This window comes from Pagrus pagrus (assembly GCF_965226575.1).
Source record: "Pagrus pagrus genome assembly, chromosome: 2".
Classification (NCBI taxonomy): Eukaryota; Metazoa; Chordata; class Actinopteri; order Spariformes; family Sparidae; genus Pagrus; species Pagrus pagrus.
Genome location: NC_140186.1, coordinates 21,397,997 through 21,423,442, shown reverse-complemented (window position 1 = coordinate 21,423,442; position 25,446 = coordinate 21,397,997). Strand labels below are relative to the sequence as shown.

Below are 25,446 nucleotides of genomic sequence, written 5' to 3'. Positions count from 1 at the left end.
TTACTAAGCTAACATTTACTCTGACGATTGGGTTGAAGATGGTTATGGTTTGGTCACAAAAACTACTTGGTTAGGTTTAGGAAAAGGTCATGCTTTGAGTTTAAGTAACTATGTTCAGTCAGTTACGTAAAGATATTTATATATGTTAACTTACTTACATACTGTAACATGACTTAAAACCAAATCAATACCAGCAGTAAGCACTTACTGTACATGCCCGGACAATGCTAATAGCAATGTGACTTCGACAGAACACAGGAGAGTATTTGAACTGAATTATCTGTTTACATCAGCTGTGTCTTAGCAGCAGTGGCCTCATAATCACATGAGGATAAAAGTACCATTGTGAAGTAATGTAATTAGAAATCGATTTCTTCCGGTATCTCAGGGAACACAATCACACATTCAACCTGCTTTACAACAACAGCAACCAGAACTTGCTTACTTTCATTCCCACTTGTCTTCTGCCAAGACTTACGTGCAAAGTTAAAGCTCTTTTTGTCTGAAATAATAGTCACGGTGTTTCAGGTTAAAACAACCACTAAATCATCATGCAGATTCCCGAGAGCAGCAACCCAACTTTTACACTGTTTTTATGCAGTGTCTGCGGTGCATAAATATCTGTGCGGAGACAGTTCAAGAGACCTGTTAAGATCCATAGCCCAACTCTATAAACACTTCCCAGACAGATTAATAACTCCTCGAGTTCTTATTTTTGTCCCTCTCAGAGCATGGGAACTCAATACAACATCTATTCTCATCTGCCTGTGGCTGACTCAGCATCCACCGACAGAAGCTTAACGTTTAAATCAAAGTAAATCTGTATTGTGGCTTGTATGATATTATCTACACATATCATCAAGATGGTTTAGAGAATGCCTCTGTGAGCCCACACATTTGTTTATGTTAGCTTGTGTCCCCTCAAGAGACTCAATTCCTTCAGGGTTTGAGATGAGAAAGTTTATGAGCTCCTTTCAGACTGCAAGGCCATAAGCGACAAACATTCAACACGGTCAACATTTTGAGGAAATGTACCGGGACTTCGTTAAAATTTATCACCAGCTGCATTTTGCCTCCGCAGAGAAGAAAAAGGTCCATTCTGGGAGGATGATCATGAATTAGTGATTCCCCAAAATGTTATAGATGCAATTTGCCTTCTTGGCTAAAAACAATAATCACTTACCATAGACTGAAGTAATTTGTGCTAATAAAAGAAGATACCCTGAGCCCAAACAAAATGACCACCCATCAAATCTAGTTTCAGTGCGTCTACAATAACCATCAGGAGGACTTTTGTAACCGTGTGGGGTGCAGCAGCACATTACAGCAGACAAAAATAAAATCCTGCACAGGACCTGACATTCAAGCAATGCTTCATGTTATCTTAACTGCTTCTGTTATCTGGGAATTTTGTCTTGTTTCCATTTCCCTCTCCTCCTACTTCTTCTCTAAACTCTTCCCCTCATCAGCAGATAGCTCACATTTTTTAAAGGTCCCATATCACGCTCAGTTCCACGTTCATACTTGTATTTTGGGTGTCTACCAGAAAATCTTAAAATGCTTTGATGTTCAAAAAATACATTATTTTTCCTCACACTGTCTACAGCTGCAGCATCTCTATCCACCCTCTGTCTGAAGGCACTAGTGCCTGTCTCTTTAAGCCCCCCATCTCAAATAGCCGAGTTTGCTCTGATTGGTCGCTCTCACAGGCCTGAGCAGGCACCGCCCACCGTGTTTCTGCATCTGCTCTTCCGGTGTTTTTACTGAGGAGGCCATGCTGGTGGCGTGGCTGGAGGCTTGGACTGTACAGTTGTGACATCACAACTTTACGGAAGTCCTGATGGCTCATCTGAAGGCATTCCTCCATAAGCTGAGAGTTTTGATACTTTCACAGGTCACCTAGACCTGCTTTATAATCATAAAAGAAATGGACATCTCACGTTCTGCAGTATGGGACCTTTAACTTGAAGGATTTTCACCCTTATTCTTGATTTCCCATCCATCATGCACTCTGAGCAACTGGTGTTGATGCAGATATCAGATGACAAAGCTTTACACACTGTGAGCATGTGAGGAGGACATCACAGCAGCATTTCCAAACACATCATCAACTGGGCAGCTCCTCTTCGACAATGAATACAGCTTGGTGAAAGAGGCCAAACTTCATTAGACATACTATATGAGTAGAGTACATTCTCATTTTCCCTGTAGGATGACATGAGTATCTGTGATGTGTCTCCTCTCATGTGCACATTCTGCGGCCTGCAGCTCAAGCTACCAGCCATGAAGATAATCCAGTCGGGCACTTCTTACAGTGTGATTTTTATGTGCACGTCTCGTGTGTTTTCAGGCATGTTTGAGTGTACAATGATCTCATTTTGCTAAAACAGCGTAGCCTCACAGGGCTCCACAGGACATGTCAGCACTCACACACCAAAATAAAATCAGTGCACTAAGCAGAAATATGCAGCATCGAGTTTCTTTGTGACCATGTTTCCTTGGTAGCAGCGTTTGTGCCGAGGCTTCCACAGGGGCGTGTGCAGAAAGCATGTGCTGGGATTCGACACAGTAAGGGGTGGGAGGCTGACTCATGCAGACACTGATACAAGGGCCATTACGTCACAAAGGCATAACCAGGAAGATTTATATTCGGGCAAGCAGACTTTGAATACTGCTACGTGAGAAAAGGTGTGGACAATCACAAAATATTTGGGTGAATTTCTCGAATCTTGAAATAACAATAATTACCCGCATTTATATATTTAGAAAAATGTAGAAAACTATGACTACATGGATATCAGGGCGCTTTTTTCTGATCAAAACAGGTAAGAGCAACAAGTTTTAAGTGTTTGCAGCATGGTCTGCAAAGGCATTGATTTACCTTAGGTCAAACAAAGACCAGAACCCAAAACTCTATTACAGAAAAAAAGAAAAAAGGTATAAAAAGATTTCTTTTAGAAGTCTAAATGTTCCTTCAACTGGCACTGACTTTTCTGCCTGTTAAAAGGCAGTTTTTTCTCACCACTGTTGCCAAGTGCTTGCTTCGTGGGGGAAGGCTTGCTCTCTGTAAATTAAAGAGTATGGTCTAGATGTTCTGCTTTAGTAAAAAGTGTCATGAGATAACTGTTGTGAATTGACACTATATAAATAAAACTGGCTTGACATTGACTTGGCTGGCTGAAAGGTGAACACCATGAAAAGGTGTTTAGACAGAACGTCTGGCCCATACAGGCCTGCCTAAGAGAGAGGGCCAACACCCTCACTAGAAGGAAATGGACTAAAAATACAGATGAAAGGCTCCATTGCCTGTGACAACCTAAGATGCCTGTGGCACTGATGATGTAATTTAGCTCCACTCCAGTTTAATCTCGTTTCCAATTGCCAAGCAGCGTCCTTGTCATGAGACGGTGTGTGTCCCAAGCCTCGCCACCAGAACACCTTATTTTCCCAGAGCTGCTGGAGTCTGCCAAAACCATCTCCTCCGGTGTGATTTACCCTTTTAAATATTAGATCACTCCTGCCGACGGCATTCCTCATTAATATTACAAATGAGATTTCTCTCAGGTTAACTGTTTACACCTTATGACTGCAAAACTTTAACTGAGAGATTTAGAGGCTGTGTTTTCGACACCATTTTACTGTTGAATATTGTGAAGAACATCCTTACATACAGTATATCGCCATTCAAAATGGCACTGGAGTATTTTCTGTGTATTTCTGTGTCTGAGCTCTGTCAGGCTGCCATGTCACCCTCTGGTCAGTTCTGTCTGTTTCCGAACAGAGGAGACAGAAAGGGCACTGTGCTGCTGCTTAACTCTGTTACTCTGTCAATGCTATCGGAACAGCCCTGAGGGGCGAGGGGTGATTGTCTGAATATACGTGAGTGAGTGTGTGTGTGTGCTCGTGTGTGCAAGCAGAGGGGAAATCAGTGCAAAAAGACTTGCAGATTGCCCCGGGTCATATGTGCTACACCGGTTAAGTGGACATCAATGATGCAGCAGCCACACACCCACGTAAACGCAAGCACATCAAACCTCTCAGTTTCATCTGCTGAGTCCCTGTAGTGAAACGGGAAGCTCTTGCATTATTGATGGTCTTGTCCTGTAAAGCACTGAACTTACTCGACCTGCTGGTAATGTTACACCCGGCAGTCAAACGAAAACATTTTGTTAAATTAAGTGCTTTAATCAGGCTAATTGGTACTAGCATGGAGTGTGCTTACAAGCGATACTATTACAGATTACTGCAAATCACCAGCTTGAGGCCAAATTTCCATTTCGCGGTGGTTACAGGTTTAAACTAATGTAATTTCATAGCAATTTCTGTTAAACAGATTATTTGTCTGAAGACCTTTAGCCATTTGGTTTGCATTGAAAAATACAGCGTTCTGTTGCCTTGAGGCATGCAGCCGAAACCAAACTAATCTGAAAAGTGTCCAAATTCAACTACATCAAAAGATACCTAACTATTAATATAGTTCTGCATATTAGAGCTGCAAGGATTAATCAATACTTCTCAGCAATAAAATTAATACCCATCTATTTTGATAATCGCTAAAACGGTTTGAGTCATTTTCTTTTAAAGAAAAAAACAGTCAAAGTTCTCTGCGTCCAGCTTCTTAAATGCGAATATCTTCTGGTTTCCACACTCCTCTACGACACTAAACTGAATATCTTAGGGATTTTATAGAGCAAACAACTCATTAATTCATCGAGAAAATAATCAACACATGACAATAATTGTCAGTTGCAGCCCTAAACAATGATGTACATTTCACAGAATCTAGTGGTTTGACCAGACAGATATCTGCTCCAATCCCTGTGAAACTGGGAGACAAATCAAGTGTTAGTTCTCTCCTCAAAAGCTGGCAGCCTCACACCGAATCTCAAAATGCACCACTGAATGTGCACACTGTGGCACAACTGCTAGCGATTCTCACGTGTGAGTATGTGCAGCCTTTATCCGCCCTTGAAACAGCGCCTTGAGGCTGTTGCTGTGAGGAGAATGTATTCATGGTAATCCTGCCCCGTCAAACCAAGGCTAGCTGCTCGTGATGAGTTTGCTACTGAAAAGATCTGGTGGCTCTGTTTCATCCGGGGGGGAGTTATAAAACACAGACATGAGTCATAAAATGCAGGTAGCCTGGATACTGCAGATCTTCAGGATATTTGTTGGCCATGGGAGTTATTGCCTTCCTGGATTGCACGCCTGGGAGGCAGCAAGCCATGTAATATGTGTGGTTGCCCCTGGCAACAGTACTATTAAGTGCACAGAAATGTATATTAAACTGGAGCATCAAATATTTTAGTACGACACGAGATAAAATGTCTTAAAGACGGAGACAGGGTTGGTGGTGGCCATGCTGTGACATAAATTGCAGGTTTATAAAGAACTGTACAGAGTCTCAGCGTGAACAAAAGGCTGAGAATAATTGAACACTTTGGTGCTCGAAGTGATTTATGCTCTACTAGGAATGGATTTCTGGTTTTGTTTTATGTGAGGCACTGTTAGTGTATGAGATACAGTATGTAGCACATTATCCTTGCATAAAGTCCGGCAATGACGAACAGCATTAAAGTAAAAAGCCACATGAGATCTGCTTCACCACAGCAAAAATCAGCACACTAGCTTTGGGTTATAAGAGTTCTCACAGGAAACAGATGTTGAGCTCATTTATATTACTTTACAGCAACATTAACAATGAAAATAACCTCAACTGGGAGAAGGTAGAACTTTGCAGTTTTTAATTAAACATTTTAATGTGTCCAACAGGAATAAATAATGTAGATTAAATACGTGTACTCCTGTTCTGAGCAACTGGGATAACTACAACACACAGATGTCAAAGGTCATTGAAGTTCAACCGTCCTGCTAACGATGAACCTGAAGTCCCTTCACAACTCTGAACCTCAGCGCCTGCTCAAATCAAGAATCCCCCGGCCGGCTCAGACTATTTTCTGCTGTTATGGCTTCCGTGACATCCGCGGCGTGCTCTATTTAAAGAGTCTGGGTTGATGATCTTGAATGACACACTGACATATCTCCAGTTACAGAGGCCGGGCTGAGCTGCTGCAACGCCAAGAGGCTACGCATCCCCGGCAGGCAAGGAGGCATGTAAATGGAGTTTCACACTTACCGAGTAGGTAAGCCGTGGTTGATGGCATATACTGTAGGTGGTACTAGTAGCCGAGGAAAAGGTGAATGTGAGCATCTCAAATTATTTTGATAATCCAATAAAAGAAATTCTTTAAATTGCATTTTATGGTTTTACAGGAGACATGTGCTCATTTTCAGGTTCATGATATAATTTTGGGTTACTGCTAGAATATGTTTACATGCTTTAATGCTCAAAAAACACCTCAGTTTTTGCATACTGTCCAGTGCTGCAGCACTGTATTCCCCCGCTGTCTGAAACACTCTAGCTAACACTATTAGCTCCTGTCTCTTTAAGGCCCCCCTCCCAGCCTGCTCTGATTGGTCAGCTCACACACGCCTGAGCCATCATTGCTAACAACAACAGAGAAGCTGTGCTGAATCAATTATTATGGGCCAAACTAGCCGCTAGGCAGAAATTATGCAATTGTGTGATATTGTGACGTAGTGTGATGTCACAAAGTCACGGAATCAAAGGCGGGGCTACTGACGAGGCGTTTCAGGAGCTGTGTTTTCTGTGGGAGTGAGGAGCTTCTGTTGGTGTGGACTTATTAACTTTCAAGATCTTTTACATGTGCAAGAACATATATAAAACACTAGAGGAAAGGAAAAAACAAAAAGCATAATACTGTAGGTCTCCCTCAACAGAAAACTACATTACTGTTAAAGCCCCCTTTTTTGTATAAATGAGGCTAATTCAAATGAGCATTTCCACAGAGTGCTCAGAAAACTGGGAGTACTGTTAAAATGATTTTTCTTTTTAGTGTTTTCATGAATTCAGACAGTTGCAGGCAGCCAGCTGTTGAGACTATGTGTATCTCTCAGTCTGGCCATGACAGATGCAGGTGTGTTGGTTTTGGCCACCACTCCTACACTTCCCACCTGTCTCTGGGCCAGAGTTTGGGCCGGCTTTTGTGTGAACCGAGTCCTCCTGGATAAATTGTAATTATAATTAAGAGATACAGATTGGTCTCCATAACTCTTCTGAGGATAAAGGTCACTGTCAGTATGTTATGAAGTCACAGCCTAGAGTAGAACATATTGTTTTTGATAACATTATTAAAAGGGAGAGAATAATCTCATGTCCAGTTCTTCTCAGAAACAGTGACTCAACTAAGTGGAATATTTAAATCACTTCTTCTAAAGGTGTCACATAGTAACTCGACTGGAACATTAAAGCTGAATGAATCGAATTAGCCACCTGCTGCTGCTGTGATTCAATCATAAGTCGACTGAACAGTCACAGTCGACTGGGGTGACACGCAGCAAAGGACCGCAGGTCGGACTCGAACCTCGGGCCGCTGCAGCGAGGACATGTGAAGCCTGCTCTACCACCTGAGCTGGTGGGCGCTCCATATATTTTTCTTTTTTTATGTGTGAGTCAATTTGCTGCTGTCAATAGTTAGCTTGTTGTCAACATCCCAATAAAGAGGGCTGATCATATCACTTCAACCATCTACACATTGTTCAACCTGAAATTGAGGTAATGTGCACTCTGCAGCTCCAGATGTTTGGAATGTGTGGCAACAGAGCATAATACAAAATGGATACATCGCAGCTAAGCTGTCAACCAGACAAAGTGTGTGAGGAAAAGAGGCAGGCCTTGTTGATATATTGGTGACAGTACTGTGTATGTTCTTCAATGACGAGACACACACGTGAGAGGCAACAGCTGGGCTCTGGTTACTTACGTCTGTGTCGGGCCCCTTATCTGCCCCTGGGCAGGAGAACGTGACAAATTCATGGCACCTCTTGTGGACCACAAAACAGCAAACTGCAGGGGAAGAAAAGAGACGAGAGGAGAGTGTTAAGAGAGGGAGATGTGGAGACAGATTCAGACAGAAAGAAATACACAGACAGATGGAGGAAACAAAAAAGGAGAGAGAGAGCGTGATGGTTGAAATACACTTGATCATTGTTGACAGACAGCAGAAAGAGGCAAGATCTGATAACACTGAGAGGGACTGAAAAACCACTGATGTCTGGGCTGGGCTCCTTGCACCATGTGTCCAGATGGCCGGTCCTGCCTGCAGGCTGACTGCTCTTATTGCACAGTACAGTGCCACCTCCTCACTGACATGACAGCAGCTAAAGCAGACACCACACACACTTTTGCATACACTCGAAGCACACTCAGACACAGGCAAACACATCCACAAACTGACACATGTGTATGCACAAACCACACATGCAGGCCTACACGCTGTCAGAGCATTCAGTGTCACTCTCACTGCCAGGTCAATGAGTGCACTGTAGTCTGCAGCCAAGCAAGCAGCCGATGCAAAGTGGAGGAAGGCGCCTGTTACCGGCTCTCAAAAAGAGTCTGACACTAAGACGAGACAGGGTGAGGGGAGGTAGTTACATGTGCTGCTTGGTATAAACAACTGTATGTGTATAAATAATAAAACTGTACATTCTCACTGTTCTGTCTTCACACCACAAATGTGTCTAGATAAGTCTTATTTTTGCCCATTCTCCTTTGGATCGACGAGCACGCCCCTCCCTTTCTTCCTCAGACTTGATGTTTTCAAGGCCGACACTTGCGGCATGAGATGAAAGCATCTGAATTGGCAGTTTTCAATAGTCTTCACTTAGGACTGAGTAACCCTGAGTAGACTCCATTAGTGGTTTGTGTTGCATTGGTGATGTGATGCATTTCCAGAGACCTTTTGCCAGATTTTCAGTTTCACTGCAGCTTCCACAAAGGAGGAAAGCTACACAAAGTGTCTGCCTGTCTCATTCCCGTGCATGCATCCACCTACAGATCACCTCTCGTGTTTCCACCGCATCCCTAACAAACAGCTCTGCCCAAACACAAATAACTGAGTGCTTCAGTCGAGGTGTGATGGACAGAACAGACCATGATGTGATGCGTAAAACATACAGCTGCAATGACCAATCACACACCCTCTGACATCATCTATCCCTGTTATCATCACCACTCAATCAACTGTTCCATTCATGCATTGTGTATTTACCAGTTAAATAACCATTTATGTCCTCTTTCAGCTGAAAAGACTAAATTACAATTTTGACATGCAAACACAAACTGAGTAATGACAGAGCTGTTATGTGAGCACAGTTATTATTTTTGACTTGTGATCGCTGTTGTTTTGGCATGAGTCAAAACTCCATCCACCATCTGTCCTGTCACAGAGCTGCCTCGCCTAAAACCATGAATAAAGACAGATATTTATGAATGTAACAGCCCATTTGCATAGCTTTTATGTGCAGAGAACATTAAGCTATTTATTAGATTCCAATAAATTGTGGCTCATGAATCAGGTCTATACACCATGACACACCTGATTGTGCTCGGGTCATAAGTCACAAAGTTTATAATTTCTGTCTTCTCAAAATGCACATCATCATAATGAATCTGGGCCACACACTAAACTATGCTTACATGTCTGCATATGCATGAATGTTTATGCATATTTTATATATTGTATATTTCTGTAAATTACATACTGAGCCATTGGTCATGCAGAAATCATTGGTCAATAATAGGCCAACATATTATTTCTTCCTTTTGTGGTCCTAACTACATTTTTCTCTGCCACCTGAACAGCAGCAACATTTGTATCACTGACACTTGGACAAACAGCAGCTCTGTGCGTGTGTGTGTTTGTTTGCAGCTGCAATGCTACACAGAGAGACATGTATTGTGCATTCTGCATACTCCCTCTGTAGTTTCAGTTTCTGATGACGCAGGCCGCAAAAGAAATCAATATTTACTGGTCCGCAGCTCTTAGAAAACATCAGTGTTCAGCAGGGAAATGGCATTGTCATGATAAAACATACAAATGTTCTGTAATGCATTCACTTCAGCGTACTTCTGTTCAAAATACTGGAAATACACTTTAATGTCGACATGTCCCTGACAGTGCATAAGCTATTCTTTCAGCTAAAGGTTGTTTGTTGTGAGGGAGGCAGACACGCAGGTTAAACAGTGTCACAGACAGTGCTCGGGTCAATACCAGCAGTATTGTTTGGATTTCCGCTTCAGTTGTGTTGGTCAAATGCACCTTTTATTTCCCTCTGCACAAGGCTGTCAAACCATCACCCTCAACAGTACGATATCTGATTGCATAGTGAATATTTTATCACTGTGGTTTGCGAGAGATGTATCTAAACATTTGATGCTTTTGAATAACTTGGCAGGACCAGCTAAGCCCATGCCAGTCATCTACAATTCTCTGTTTTCCTTTGGCGATTAAGTGTTCTTTATCTCCGACACCATGGCTACGTTTGTAAATATTCACACAGAAGCTCCAGTTGGAGTGAAATACATTAGTGTAGTAGTAGCTTGTTGAGATAAACCACTTTCTCAGCCCAGATTTCACAAATGTGGGACTCAGTAACTGTAGCACTTTGCTCGCATGCCAGCTTCTCTACCCATGATGCTAAAATTTCTGTATATACTGTACATGTACATTAATGGAAGAGATAGGGTTACCGACATGTTGGCATTCACGTGTAATGATGGAAAATCAATACGACCCCCACGCACAGAAGTATCACACCACCACAACTCAACCCAGACTACCCCCTCATGCCTCCTAGGAGCCATCGCTCAGCGTGGTCAATAACCAACATGAAACATAACTCACAGCACCGGCAGAACACAAACCAGACAGCTCATAAATCTCACTGATTCACTACCTCCATAATTCATCCCATGGTAAATAGCTGATAGAGGTGTGAGCAGACCTGATTCACCGAGGCCGACACAGGATGTTACAGCGAACACTGTTTGCACCAAACCTTTGTCTTGTTTGGGTTGAAGTTTGAGTTTCTATATGGGATGCTAGTTTCCTTGTTCCTGTCAATGATCATCAGCAGTTCTCATTGACGCTGCTAGTTCATCTATTACTACAACCCCCTCCACGGCAGTGCATTTCTCCTGTGAAAGGCCTACAAGACATAGATATTTCACGAACTGGATAGAAGTGAGAACATTATATCATATCAACCAGCCAGCAGAATATCAGGCTATGTTTTAGCAATTGTTTGGTGCTCTGATTTATACTCCAGATAAAATACAAAATGTGCTGAACAGCTTCGGCAGATAGCCATGTCTGACTGTGGTCAGTGCTGAACTTGAATTTGCTCTATTTTGGCACTCTTAGTGGTGCCTAATGAGCTGTTTCTATTTTATGTCTTCAAAACTGAACGATTGTGACAAGGATTACATGGAAAGATTAGACATTTTTTTAAAAAGTTAATGCAAATGAACAATGCGGTGTAGAAATCAGCAATATCAGCAATGCAAGCGCCTATGTGTAGTGTAACATAAAAAAGTGCTGTCGGGAGGCAGTGGCTCAGTCGGTGGTGCACCCCATACAAAGTCCTCACTGGAGTGGCCCAGGTTCGAATCAGACTTGTGGCCCTTTGTTGCATGTCAGCCTGTCACTCTCTCATCCCGTTTCCTGTCTATTTCCAACTGTACTATCAAAATAAAGCAGTGAAAAGTGCTAAGAAAATATAAATATGTATATATTTTGTGCTGTGGAGGCGTTGAAGGTGCAAAAGATTAAAAAAAAGGTGATCCTGAGTGGATGACAGTGGATTGACGATCCTCCACAGTCTACTGAGGTTGGCCAGTACAGTCACTAAAACAGTGGGGGGCTGGAAGCTGTAGCTCAAGTTAAATTAATCAATCCAAACACCTAAATTCTTGTTTTCTGGCTTGGGAAAAAATGTCTGCAACATGGAGCCAATTTAAAAAGTCTTGTCTCCAGAGATCTATGGAAGTGCTTGTTAGGAGTATGTTCGAGACAAAGAGAGACGAACGAGTTCAAAGGTATAAATGCTCGCTGCAGAGGTAGAGTGAGACAAAGAAGAAGAAGTCGGGAGAGGCTGAAGATGAAGGAGGTTGAATCTCATTGTCTGCTGCACTTCTCATTAGAGCTCGGCTGCCTGAGATCAGTTGTCCCAGTGGTCTTGTTCTGGGGCAACACCAAGGTTCAACACATACATCACATTGGACGCAATCTGAGTGGAGCATCACCATTAGGAGGAAAGGCATCAAGCTCGCTTCAAACTAACTGCATTACTGTCAGGGAATAATGTACTCTATATTTCAACAGTGGGGAGTTTTAATTAGTCTGTTAATCAAGTATATTTATCTCGGAAAATCATTAGGATGCTTGTGAAGCACACAGAGGACAAGCCAGTCAGGGTGGTCAGTTTCTATTAAAAGCTGCTGCTATTAAGAGCTATTGGATTAGACCAGGACCATCCTGCAACAAATGAGATTTTCAGGGTGTCAACAGCTTAGTCACCTTGAAGAAAGGAAAGCATCTAACTTCTGGTGTTTCCAACTGGTTTGTGAGGGTAACTAGAGGTATTTGTCTGCCTCAATTGCCTGACCCAATCATTTCCTTACTCTCTGGACAGGATTAATAACACAGCAAGTGAGAGTGTAATGAGGGTTTTCAAATCAATACTTATTGCCTTCCAGCACAACAGACACCAAATCACCAGAAGATAACACAGCTTAGTCTCTTTCCTACTTCCACACTGGCAAATCAATTTCTTCCACATTTTTGTCCAGGTCACAAGTTCATTGGAGCAATTTCCTGAAGTAGTACTGGCGGGAAATGAGAAAGAGTGAAATATTTAATACAAGAGTTCTTAGATATGTAAATGAATTTTATTTCCAAGGTACCCCACAAAAACAAATGAGTTTAGATCGAACTATCAAGGCCTTGCAGCCCACCAGTGCCTTTAACAAAAGGCTCTCTTCCCAGACTGGGTAGCTTTCATTGTTACCCTTGGCACTATTCTCCACTTGAATGCCTGGATGATTTTCACCACTATCACCAAACAATAACTCCATGGCCAAGAAAAAGGGAATGAGATGAAATCAATAAACAGGGACCATTTAGCTTGGACTGGGAAGAAATTTGGCTTGGATAAAGGTTTGTTCTCCCTGGTTGGTATATTTAGTCACAACTGCCAGTCTCATTTTAGAGCACTGTTGGTGATCCAGTTGTCTCACCAAAACCCACATTACATTTCAAATTCCAGGATTCAGTGAGGAGTATGCCTCCATACTGTAAATATCTAGTTTAAGTTAGTGGTTACATGGGCATAATGATATAATAAGGGATGATATAATAAGGGAGTAAAAGGGCCACTAGCTTGTCAATAAATTACTACTGAATACAGGTTTACACGAGGGTTAACTGCAACGCTTGTTTTAATCTCAAAGATAAATTCCAGTGTTTTATTCTTGTGAGTGTGGAACAACATAAATCAAATCATCACCACCTATCTTAACAAAGGCCAGTATCAGCATACTTTCAAACATGGCTGGGCACTAAGGCTTCAAAATAATACAGCAATATTTTTAGGCTATATTACGATACATGATATATATCTCCCTCCACAAAATCCAATATTACCAAAATTTTTGACCAAATACCTCAATCTATCTTGCAACACTATAGATAATAGTATAGTATAGTATAGTTGTGTTGTAGATATAATGACTAAGTGGGTAAAGTATTAGAACAAGTAGAACAGTCTGGTAAGTTCAGAAAATAACATCACTTTACTGTAATGCAGCCTTAAAACAAGGGGAAAAAACACTTCTACCATATCTCAATATCCAAAATCTAAGGATAAAGTATTAAGTCTTATATCACAATAATGATATAATGACACCAACACGTCCAAGACTACACGCAATGTTATCATCAGCTTGTTACCTCACTGTGAAGTTACACACTAACGACAAAACCCAGCATAACAAAATTAAATCAAATGTTGTGTAGAAAGTGTGATTAAAATCAAAAACTACCTTTAAAAAGTAACAGTGCTGCTGAATCCACCGCCTGCAGCAGTCGATGGTTTCAGCTGCAGTTGTGGTGATGATGATAAAGTGATGTTAAAGGTCAACAGCACTGAGGCAGCCACTTCACTGCCTCGCCATCAACACCAGCCATACTTCTCCGCATTGATGTCTGTATCCACTATCATCATAACTTACAGTTGTGGGTATTAAAGATGACACCATTGTGCATCACTGTGACAGGACATAAGAGAACAGTCATTCATCCTCTGATGTAACACCTGGGCAGAAAAAAAATTTTAGAAGCAAGTTTTGTGCATCCTGACCTTTAAAGTAAAGAAGGCTACTGTGTGGCGGGTGCTGCAGACATTGACTAAACTCCCTCCTACAAATCTCTTTAATGACATCCGTTTAATACTAAGTAACAGTGACCACTGCCTAAATCAATACACCCTGTACTTTAAGAATTTACATTTTTCATTGTTATGCAAATAAGTAGAGCGCGTTTGTTTGTTTTCTAAGACTCTGTAATGACTATAGTTACTTTAAATCAAGCTACAGCAGTTTTCTCCTTAGTAATGTCATTATAATGTATTCAGATTCAAGATTACAGAAGGCAGAAGAGATTAAGAGTGTGATGATATTTATATTGTTCTCTTTTCTCTTTTTTTGGGAATCACAAGAAAGCAAAAATCACAAACAAAGGTGGCCAGGACATAAATGTTACAATAAAAGCAAATATTTTTCGGTGAAGATAATTAATTTTAGCGGGCCGCACAAATAAATTCTTTACATTGAACATTATATGCAGCACACTCACAGCCACCTGCACTCATCTCAATCATACATTCACACAGTACCACCAAAATTGCGTATTGTGTTAGATGCAGAAATAAGGACCGTCATAAACTTCTCAGATTCCTTGCACTATAATTTGACGCCCACACAAACACTTCGCCTGACAAAGCCAGCTCGTCTGGAAAAATGCTGGTTTTGGTATTAAATTACAGTATATGGCATGTGATGTGAATCTGTGACATCTCTTATCTTAAAAACTCCAGCAGCTGGAACAATGCAGCCGTCACTGGAGTAAAGCAGAGCCATTATCAAGCATTTTCATCCTGAAGTCCTCTGCCTTGTTCACATATCAGATAACACACCAAACATTTATAAACTCTCACTCGTCACTCCAGGGGAAAAATGTCAAACACTGCAAAATCTCTATTGTTTCTATGTAGCAACAATGTCGTAGGGGTAAACAGAATAATTAGGAGGAAAACATGATGAGTTTTGAGTCTGATTATCATGTTGGCTTCTCAACATCACTTGTAATTAGATACCGACTGGTTCTTCAGTGGCAACTTACACTTCAAGTTATGCAGCTCGATTACAGACAAACAGGTTCTTCCCCTTCTCACATTGTTTACAATCCTGCCATACGTCAGCGCTGACACACAAGCAGGATTTAAAAAACTGTAACACACAAGAGCTAAAGATCACACCAGGTCACACCTCATGTGTTGAAAGAAGTATTTCACCACTGGGAAGATGGCCCTTGCAAATACTGGGCTGTCTATACAGTCGAAAGACACAAATATTTTTGAAATCGGTGCTGATCGGAGAACGTTTTTGATAATATTTTAGGCAAGAAATAGACAATAAACAGATAAAGAATTTGGTTCATCTTTGATCACCACTGCCTTGTTTTACAGTTTGATCAGAATTCTTTCAGCCTTTGTTTTCACTGTACAGGTAAAAATATGGCGGCAACTTCTGGTTCACAAACTTTCTCTATTGTAGTTTAACACAATGCCAAATTATGTTTCTGAAAACATTTAACATGTTATGCTTCATTTAGAGGATTTTTGCCAGCAAGAGAGGGGGGATGTGGGTGAAGGCAAAATGGAGATAAGTTTACCATTGCTCATTTGCCAATACTAACAACATTTTAGTGATACAAAGCTGTTTGAAAATCTGTTTCCTTTTAAACTGCGCTTTAACATGGATCCTGCCCCCAGTTTCACACTAATATTAACACTTAACACTTGGCTGTTTGTGGGCACGTTGAATGCGACCATTAGTTCAGTTTTCTTTGGAACTGGACCGTCTATTATGGAAAAGGTGAAGGTCTAGTCAGGATATGTACTGGCACACATCTGCACATGTACTGCACAAAGAATGGGAGAAGAGAAGAGAAGAGAAGAGAAGAGAAGAGAAGAGAAGAGAAGAGAAGAGAAGAGAAGAGAAGAGAAGAACAATGTTTGTACCACTGAACAAACACTTACAGGTCGGGACAGAACACAACAGGCTTTGCACTTTAAGTGCCTACCTTGAAGTACTAAATGTTAAGAGATGCATGGGCACTCTGGGACGAAGCAAGGGTAGTTTCCAAGGAAACGCGCCATAATGAGGTTATCAGAAAAAATGAAGGCATCTATTTCACGACAAAAACTGAAACCTTGAGCAGTAAGTATTCTCACTGAGCATGAAGATATACAAAAGTTGCATTCCAACCAACTATTACTCTCATTTATTACTATGAAATGAATGAATGAGTCTTAAGATACATCAAATAAACAAACAAGCCTGTATTACAACAATCACTATAAACAAACATTTAATAGCAGCAGAAAACATTGATCATTTCTGACATGGAACTCTCTTTCAAAGTTCGAGAAAAGAAAAAAAAAAGCCCAAAGCTGCTGCGCTCACACCGACTAAGAGGCCTACTTTGCAGACAGACATGGAAATATATACACAGAATCAGTTCATTTAATCAAGTAATGGTCCAGTCCTTATCAACATAAGTCATGAGTCAGATGGTTTACAGTGAGAGTTAATGATGTGATCTTTCTTTCGTCTGCCTTGCAGGGGGAATAAAGTGAGTGCAGAGAAATATTCACCGTACTTGAGATATAACTCAAAGAATCAATCTCAGCAAGTCTTAAGGTCATGTTTGTTGTTTGGTATTGCCCTGGGAGAATTTCTAGCAATGTCCAAATCGTATTCCGGTTCATACCTATCAACTATTCAGTGAAATGGGAGCCAACCTGCATTCAGCAATCATTCAGTACTCACTGCGCAGTGAAACTGTTCAGTTTGATCTAAAGCTCGAACGACCGTACTCAGAGACTTTCAGGCTTGCCTTGGTCTTTGGACACCATTACAGATATATTCTGTGCCCATAAACACATATTGAATATTAAATACTCCCATCAAACTGTTATAGGAGAAAAGTTTGAGCACACAGTTGAATGCCTGATGATCTCCTTTCCAATAATTGTACTCTACAAATTCCAGACAGACATTTATATAACCAAGGTCTGAGAGGGAAATATGAATTAGCTACAGTGACAAAAGAAACTTGGGTCCCTTTCAGCTGTATTTGTATAAACACTGTCCATGTATCTCAAAGCTCTAAAGAGCTTGTGGGCTTTAACCTTGGACTGATTAAGATTTTTCTGCAGTTTTTCCGTGCATACACTGCTGCATTCAAGTTGTAACAAAGACTGAGTTCTAACTACAGTAATGCTTGTTTACATGACTCACTTCCTCCTCCCATACATTCAATTCCCCTTGCATTTCTGAGCATTTATAATGATCCAATTAAAATTAAATATTAACCATATATTTAAATCCTCTGACAAAGTTCTTAAGATCATGAGTAAATATCTCCACTGAGCATTGAAGGATAAGATTTTGAACCCTGATCCAGTCCTGCTCCTGTCAGAGAGCAATTATACTGCTCAGGTTGTGTATTCAAATGGGCAATTAGGATCTGTTATCAAATACTCCTGAGTATAGTCGAGAAGACAAGGATTTAAAAGGCTCAATCAATACTCAAGATGACGAAACATGGATCACTAATTGAATACATGAGGAAAATGCATGGGCATTTTCTTTGCTTGGTAATTGGGAGATAGTGAGGAGGAGCCTAACACACACTGCAGTCATAATGGCTACTTGGGTGGGAAAGCGGTCAAGAGGCATGGCATTTAAAGAAGGATATGGATTGCTGTTTGCACAAATTGCACAATGGGCACTCGAGGGAGACCCTTATAGGTATTACAATTACAATCAAGCATAATGGCAGACTTCTGTGACAAGTGGGACGGAAACAGTATGGAGTCAGAGCAGCTGCTGCTGTGAGGTGAATGGCGCTCTGTGCACATTAATTCCCCTTATTCTCCCTTGCTTAAAATGGCAAAGGCTATGGAAATAATGGTGGTAAGATAACATCTCAAAAAAGGTCAACAGCATTTGTGAAGATGCCATTCATCATTTATGAAGGTACTGAATAACGAAATTCACACAAACAAACACACACACAAACAAAACCTAGAAAAATAGGAACAAAAAATTTACAGATAAACATGCAGTAAAACTAGGTATTTTAAAGCTGGACTTAATTACATTAACGTATAATTAAATGTTATATTCAAGCCCTTAACAAAATGATTCAGCCCAATCGCCAGGACATAATGTCAGCAGGTAACGTTTCAGCAAACCGCGGATACGTCCAAGGTTGACATTTGTACCAGAGTTGGCATATCATGTTCAAATTATGTGAGGACCTTTTACATCAGGTGAGGGGGAAGGAGGTGTCGTTATTACAAGCCAACAAGGCAGCCAAAGTCTGTGGGGATATTTACAACCATTTTAGGAATGACCAAAACCGGCTATTTTACACAGGAAGTCAGGCCATCTCCAGGGGTTTTTTTTGGCTACCAAAACTGTGTGTTTTACATGGAAAGTTGGATCATCTCCAGCCATTGATTGGTGAACAAAACTGGATATTTTTTCACAGGAAGTCAGGCCATCTCCAGGCACAAGAGGAAAATAGAAAATTGAACCCAAACAGAAATTTGCAACATAAATAAACATACATTTTGAACTTATCTGTAGTTTTGCAAAAATATACTTGGCTAACATTTATTCTGGCAATGGTTGACGAGTTCACACACTGCTGATAAAGCCCTTTCACCGCCAGATAAATCCCTCTGTATTTTAAATCTGGAGTCTGTGGCGACCCACCAGTAGCAAGTGTTTCACATTAACCAGCAATGATTGTTTTGACAGAGCTGAAGGGGGGGACAACCAAAGTGAGCACTCTGACAAGGTTCGTGTATAGAGGGGGGAGAAAAATGTATTGCATTGAGGATATAATTATTAATCCGTTGATAATTTGATCAATGAAGAATTTATTAATTGATTGATTAGTTATCATCGATGCGGTTGGTGATCATTAAGGAAATTGCTCTATATTAAGATAGAAAGAATTCAGTAATGGCAGCTAATTACTAGGTAGGTCTTTTATTCATTATCAATCCTGTTAACTGAACTAATTGATCCTTACCGAGCAGATGGGTTTGGATGCAGTGGGATCATTATTCATCTAATGAAACTGGTTGTGCATGCTGAATGGCTTGTGGCTCATGAGTGTGTGTGTGCGTGCGTGTGTGTATGTGTGTGAAAAACATACTTAGGATTCTCCACAAGATGCGGCTGATCTCTGCTCACTGGGCTTTAATAATGCCTGACTGACTCCTTTGAGGTAAAGAAAAGCCTTTTCACACATGGCTGACTTGTTTTGAAGAGCCAGGCTGGGATTTGGGATTTACAATGAATGACTAAATAGCGATTAATGGCTTCTCCAAGAGGCAAATCAACAGATAATGAAGATTTTCTTTTCAACACAAGTAAAACAACCAGTGTGCAAATATGCACAGCCTGCAAGTGCATAGGTACATATGAATGCATATGTGATTTTCATTTCCTCTAAGACATGATTTCAAGTTTAAAATGCTGGCAAAAGTTTGGGATGCACAAACTCTAGTGGCCTCTGAAATAAAGAGTGAACAAATGAGCCAGAGGACTAAAAGCAAACAACAGTGCACTAGAATTAGTCTGCACACCCACAGGAACATTTTACTGAAGCAATAACATGAAGGTTGCAGCCTCTATAGCTTCTTCTCGGGCATTTAAGGCAGATGTGTCCTTAAAACAATCACATTGGCTGGTAAATATGAACTATCAGCACTGATCTTTGTCTAGTTCTGGCTCTGTTTGTGTGATGCTTGGTCAAGTGTTACATTTATGTCCAAACACAGACAAACACAGACTAGTCGAACGAGTCTGAGCATTGATGGACCACTTTAAGCACTTGCCTCACGTACTACACATGAGACTTTGAGACTGATAGTATGTACGATCGATACAAAGATGTACAAATGGATTTTTTTCCTCACCGAGTAAGGCCGTAGCAGTCAATAAAGTCCATGGTCATGACATTTAAAACACAACAATGCATACATTTCCATCTATCAGGCAGAAGTCAAAGTCACTCTGGATGATTTTAGAGCAGATTATAAAACCTTGTGGACCATCCCAACCAGCAGGACTGGTGGGAATCCTGCTTAGCAGTCAGCACAGATCTGTTCTGTAGTGTTAACAGGTTCAAGACAGCACTTGAAAAGCACTCAAGCCCACTGGGTGTGGACGTTTGTTCTATGAGGATAGCCCGGTGAGCCACAGACACATTTCTAGTTAGCCTGCGTTGGGGACTGTGGATGGAAGAGGTCATCCTCATCGTACACGCCTCAACACTTCCAGTCAAGCGCATCAGTGGATTAACCTGACCTGGCTTTGTGCCAGCTCTCACACTGCGTCTCCTCAACAGCTCCAGCTTCTGTAACTAGGGACACTGTGTACAGTGAAACTTCATGTGAACACCCCCACAACTCAGTCATGCGGAGCAAGATTAGTATTTAAAGCAGTGCTGGTTGACAAAATACTTGGAAATGTTGGCTGAAACACCAGTTAAACCAATCAATAAAATAAGAACATTCTTTGACGAAAGAAATAAAAATGTGAGAGCAAAAAAAACAAGCAGCAACCTTGTGTTATCTGAGAACTGTAGTTATTAACATGTGGTTATTTGATTATGCGAGTTGAGCAGCTTCTCTCAAACTAACTGGTGTTTGCAGATCTGTGGGTCAATGATTTGTATGTCCAACACAAAAACAATATTTATCAACAACAACAGAACAAAACTGGCACTTTTTATTAGCCTCTGTTACAGTGCATTTGCTAATCAGTCCGGAAAAGTAGTATGTATGTGCTCCAGTTAGTATCTGAAACCTTTATGTTGAACTGTGAGATGCTTTGGATCCCAAACATGGCAGAACTGGGCTGTCTTGCTGTGCTGCATTGAGCTTCCGGGTCTTAAAGTAGTATTAGTATTGGATGCCCTTGGTTGGCCTGGACCAGACATGCACCTAAGGCTTGGCCATCTGACAATTTAATTGATCTTAAAGGCATCCAAGAATCTACTTTTCAGGAGAATCAGAGATTGTGCCAAAGAAGAATCCGTAAAGGTCCATGGTGAGAGATTTAGTACCATCTAGCAGCAAGGTTGCACAATGCAACCAACTAAACTCACCCTCCCCTACGGTGGCCACTAAACAGGGCTTGAGGCTAATAGCATCCTGTCACTCCAGGGATGATAATAAAGGTGTTTGGGACAAACAGAGATCTTCCCCAGGACGCCTCAGGGATCAAAGGAGTTCTTGTATGTGTTCAGTATGTATGACTATTGCTTAGCAAATGACAAACTGAACCAAGAACTAACTACAACGTAGCATGTTGTCTCATGCTGTTACTATAGCTATCTCTCTCTCCACAGCGCTGCTAGCGTTATATACAGTCGCTGGCTAGCTACTCAGTGTGAGACCTAAAAAAAACATGACACACTAAAATCAGATGCAAAGTATTTTTTCAATGAAAATGCTACATTGTAAAGAAAAAAAATGTCAAGGAAACTGCTTACTCACTCTTGGAGAGTGACTTCATCTTGGTCCACAGCACAGTTCATGAACCATGATGGTATGGGCCTCTTAGCAATGACCTCACACTCATGCATACACACTAACACACACACAATAATCCTTTATGACTGTTTACGCAACAAGACCATTCAGCTCAGTGCCGCAAAATCCTTCACTTTAAACTTATTTTCACCAGTGAGACCAGTCTTGGGACCTGCTGTGTTGACTAAGTTCAAAAGTCTCATATGTCTCGACTTAACAAAAGGCCTGTAACGGATGCAAGCGTGTCTTTTTAAACCGCTGTGGTGTTTCTCCAGAGGAGGGTCTCATACCAACCTCGTGGCCTTCCTCACAGCAGGTTCAGAGGGCTGGGCCCAGCTTCCTGTTTCAAGCTCCAGGCGAGCACGAGGGGAGACACAGCTGGCTTTTATTTGGACAGCTTTTCCACAGCATACACAACGGTCTTACCGTTACAGAGCATACAGGTCTTTTTGTTTAGTCCATGGTTATTGATCATTTGATATTTGGAAAAAGCCTGAGAATACTGACAAACATTTGAAATAAAATGACACTTTAGATCTGTGAAAGGAGATCTTGGTTCATGAGGTCTGAGAGAAACAGAGCTTGGTCGACTGCAGCGCTCAATCGTGGCTGCCACCCGTTGTGAGATGTGGATGATGAAACGCTGTAACATCCTGCATACTAACATTGTCTAATTTGAATAGCAGCTAATACAGCTGGCAAAGGCACATCTTAGGCACTGCAGACATAAAGTTTGAGAAAACATTCTCAATACAAGGTCCGTGCTGTAATTGCTGTTGCTGACTTTGCAGACATGAGGCTTCCTGAGGAGACAGGAGAATAATTCTTTCCTTATGTTTTGCCGTAGAAGTCTAACCCTCCTTGTGGTTCTGTTGGGACGCTGCCGTTGGATGGTTCATAGCTACAAGATACAGACTTGGCAAACTCTTGACAAACTCAACGCACAACAAAATGACAAAAAACAAATACAGATGGGTGCATATTATTTTGCTTAAATTGCAAACTGTAACTTTGCTGCACCAATATTTAGTTGTTACAGTAGTTACAGCAGTTACCAGGTTGTTAGTAACTATCTCGAAATACAGTTGCTGACAGAATACTACTAAGACTGTAATCAGTCTATGATCAGCACACTTGCAAGCGAGCTTACCCAGGCTGAGATTTGAAGTAACTGATAGGGTAGCGTCTTAATGGGATTTTCGGGAAGGCAGGGCTAATCCAAAGCAGAGTGAGTTAATGCTGCAGGGCAAGGGAAACAAACCCAAGGGAGGCAATGACTGTCATCTCCATTTGCAGCACAACAAAGTGTTTTCTGAGTAAAAGCCATTTCTGCTGTAGGTTTTTGGAGGAAAATATATCCATGAGAGTGTAAAAAGGACAAATAGTAGTTAACTTAGCAGCGTTATAACTTTGGCAGACATTCTTTTAAACACAGATCTTAACCGGGTTCATTTTAGAGAAGCTACCAGTGTAAATATTTCACAAGCACATAATTCAGCCTTGGTATCTGTCTGAAATGGAAAACTGTAGACTTCAGCATGCAAAACATCAACCACACAATCCTCTCAACTTCTTCTTTTTTTTCAATTTGTGTTTACACTGGGACCTTTGGGAGGGACGTTCTCCACAAGGACACAAGTAAGAGATTTGCATCTTTGCTTAAAGCTTACTCGATTTTAAACAAAGTTTACTCAAATGAACTAGAAAGATTTTCAACCAATTTACTCTTTCAAGAATTTTTGGAAATTAATTTGTGTACTGTGTATGTTTGCCTTGGACACACAAGGCTGCTGCCTTTCAAAAACCTCTCAAAGCAGGTCCTGGGGGAAGCTGTTTTGTCAATCCTTTGTCCTTTGTTTTGTCAAATCCTTAGAAGAACATGACATTTTCTAGGGACACAAACAGCCCTCCTAGCAACACATTGATGTGAAGACAGCGTGTCACAGTATCTTTTTTAATAGCCGCTATCCATTGACTAATACAAACATTTCCCTTGTCTTGATAATAAAGGGATCAATTTTTATCCCCTTCAATAATTCACTGCCATGCCCTGACATTTAAAGCCTTCCATAATGGTTGACACCTCAACACAGCGGCACAGAGGGACATCCCTGTATCAAGAGGACACGTCTTTGTGGCAGAAAAAGGTTGCGCTGAAAGTGGCACAATATAAAATTCATTTGGTAAAACATCCAAGGATTTTACCAAAACTGAGACATTGACGAGTGAAAAAGCACCCTGCAGGTAACATTTTAACTGCTGGAGAGGAGGACAAGGAGACAGTGTTTTGTTCGATTTTAACCGGGGTCACTTTCAGGAGGTATTGACTGTGATTTCACTTTATTGTGTTGTGTGTATTACATTTATTAGGTGTGAGGCATTAAGTAAATATGGTCTATTTCTGATGATTCCATTAAATTCTTGCAGTGGTGCTCATTATTATGTATTTTACATAAAACAAACAGTATATATTATAGATTATTTAAACCATATTCCCATATCATAATTATATACACTGCATTCCCTTTTCCAAAAACCCTGGAAGAGTTTGTGTTTGTATGTATTACAGGAGACATAATATGCTAATTTTCAGGTTCATTATTTTAATTTGGGTTACTACTAGAATATGTTTACATGCTTTAATTTTCACAACACATATCAGTCTCATACTGTCCAGTGCAGCAGCACTATATTCCCCCTCTGTTTTAGCTCCTGTCTCTTTAAGGCCCGCCCATTTCTGAAGACTCAGTCTGCTCTGATTGGTCAGCTCACACACGCTTGAGCCAGCGCTGCTCATCTTCTCTCCAGTCAGATGTGACATGTTTTCAGCTTCCAGTTAGCTTAACTTCTACCGTGAGTAAAGGCATAAATTATGTAAATGTGTGAAACAGTGACGTAGCGTGGTGTCAACAAGGCACAGACTTAAACGCGTGACTCCTGGTGAGGCGTTTCAGGAGCTGTGTTTTCTGTGGGAGAGAGGCGCAGAAAAAAATAAAAAAGCATGAGAGGCCTCCTTTAATGTTGGAATGGACTTTTCTTGTGTTATTTTTGTTTGTTATAAGCAGTCCGTTTTAATCTCAAATCACACTTCTCTGAGGTACCATGTTTACTTTTGGCTCTGAGCTACTATTGATAAAGTGCTGGGGTGGGAGGGATGTACAAAACAGGATGCCAGCCGGGGTATTCTCATTCATCTGCCTATCTAATTAGTCAGCTTGTGTCTTTTTGTGCAATTACAGCTTAGGAACAGTTTTAGTGGCAGCCAGTTTGCAAGTATCACTAAGTAAATCAGAGGGTCAAGGCTTTGGTGCTGTAAGAAGAGGCAAGCACGAGCCTAGTTTTTGGATAAAAAACATGATTTAATATGGGGGAGGATGAAAGAGGGAGAGACAATGAGAGTGAGACAATTAGGGTGAACGAAAACAAATGGATTTGATGCTTTCTGCAGTTTTGTGAATCTGCAACGACAAGACAACTAAAGGCTGATCTCAAAAACACAACATACGTCGTTCTCTAGACCTCCAGACAGCGTCTAGGGGCTGAAATTGGACCCACAACCTGCAATTGTTAGGTCAGACAATAAGAAGCGAGGGGCAGACAGTCTAAAAGCACCTCATCAACTCT

The 25,446-nt window shown here is 41.0% G+C and overlaps 1 protein-coding gene across 6 annotated transcripts in view; it reads right to left on the bottom strand.

The window, feature by feature from the left end:
* prkcaa (protein kinase C, alpha, a) overlaps positions 1–25,446 on the bottom strand; it is a 158,456-nt gene that overhangs the window by 91,048 nt on the left and 41,962 nt on the right. For all 6 annotated transcript variants that reach the window (XM_084343985.1, XM_084343986.1, XM_084343983.1 and 3 more), the window contains exon 3: positions 7,845–7,927. In XM_084343985.1, coding sequence (XP_084200111.1) covers positions 7,845–7,927 — 83 coding nt within the window. The remainder of the gene's footprint in view (positions 1–7,844; positions 7,928–25,446) is intronic.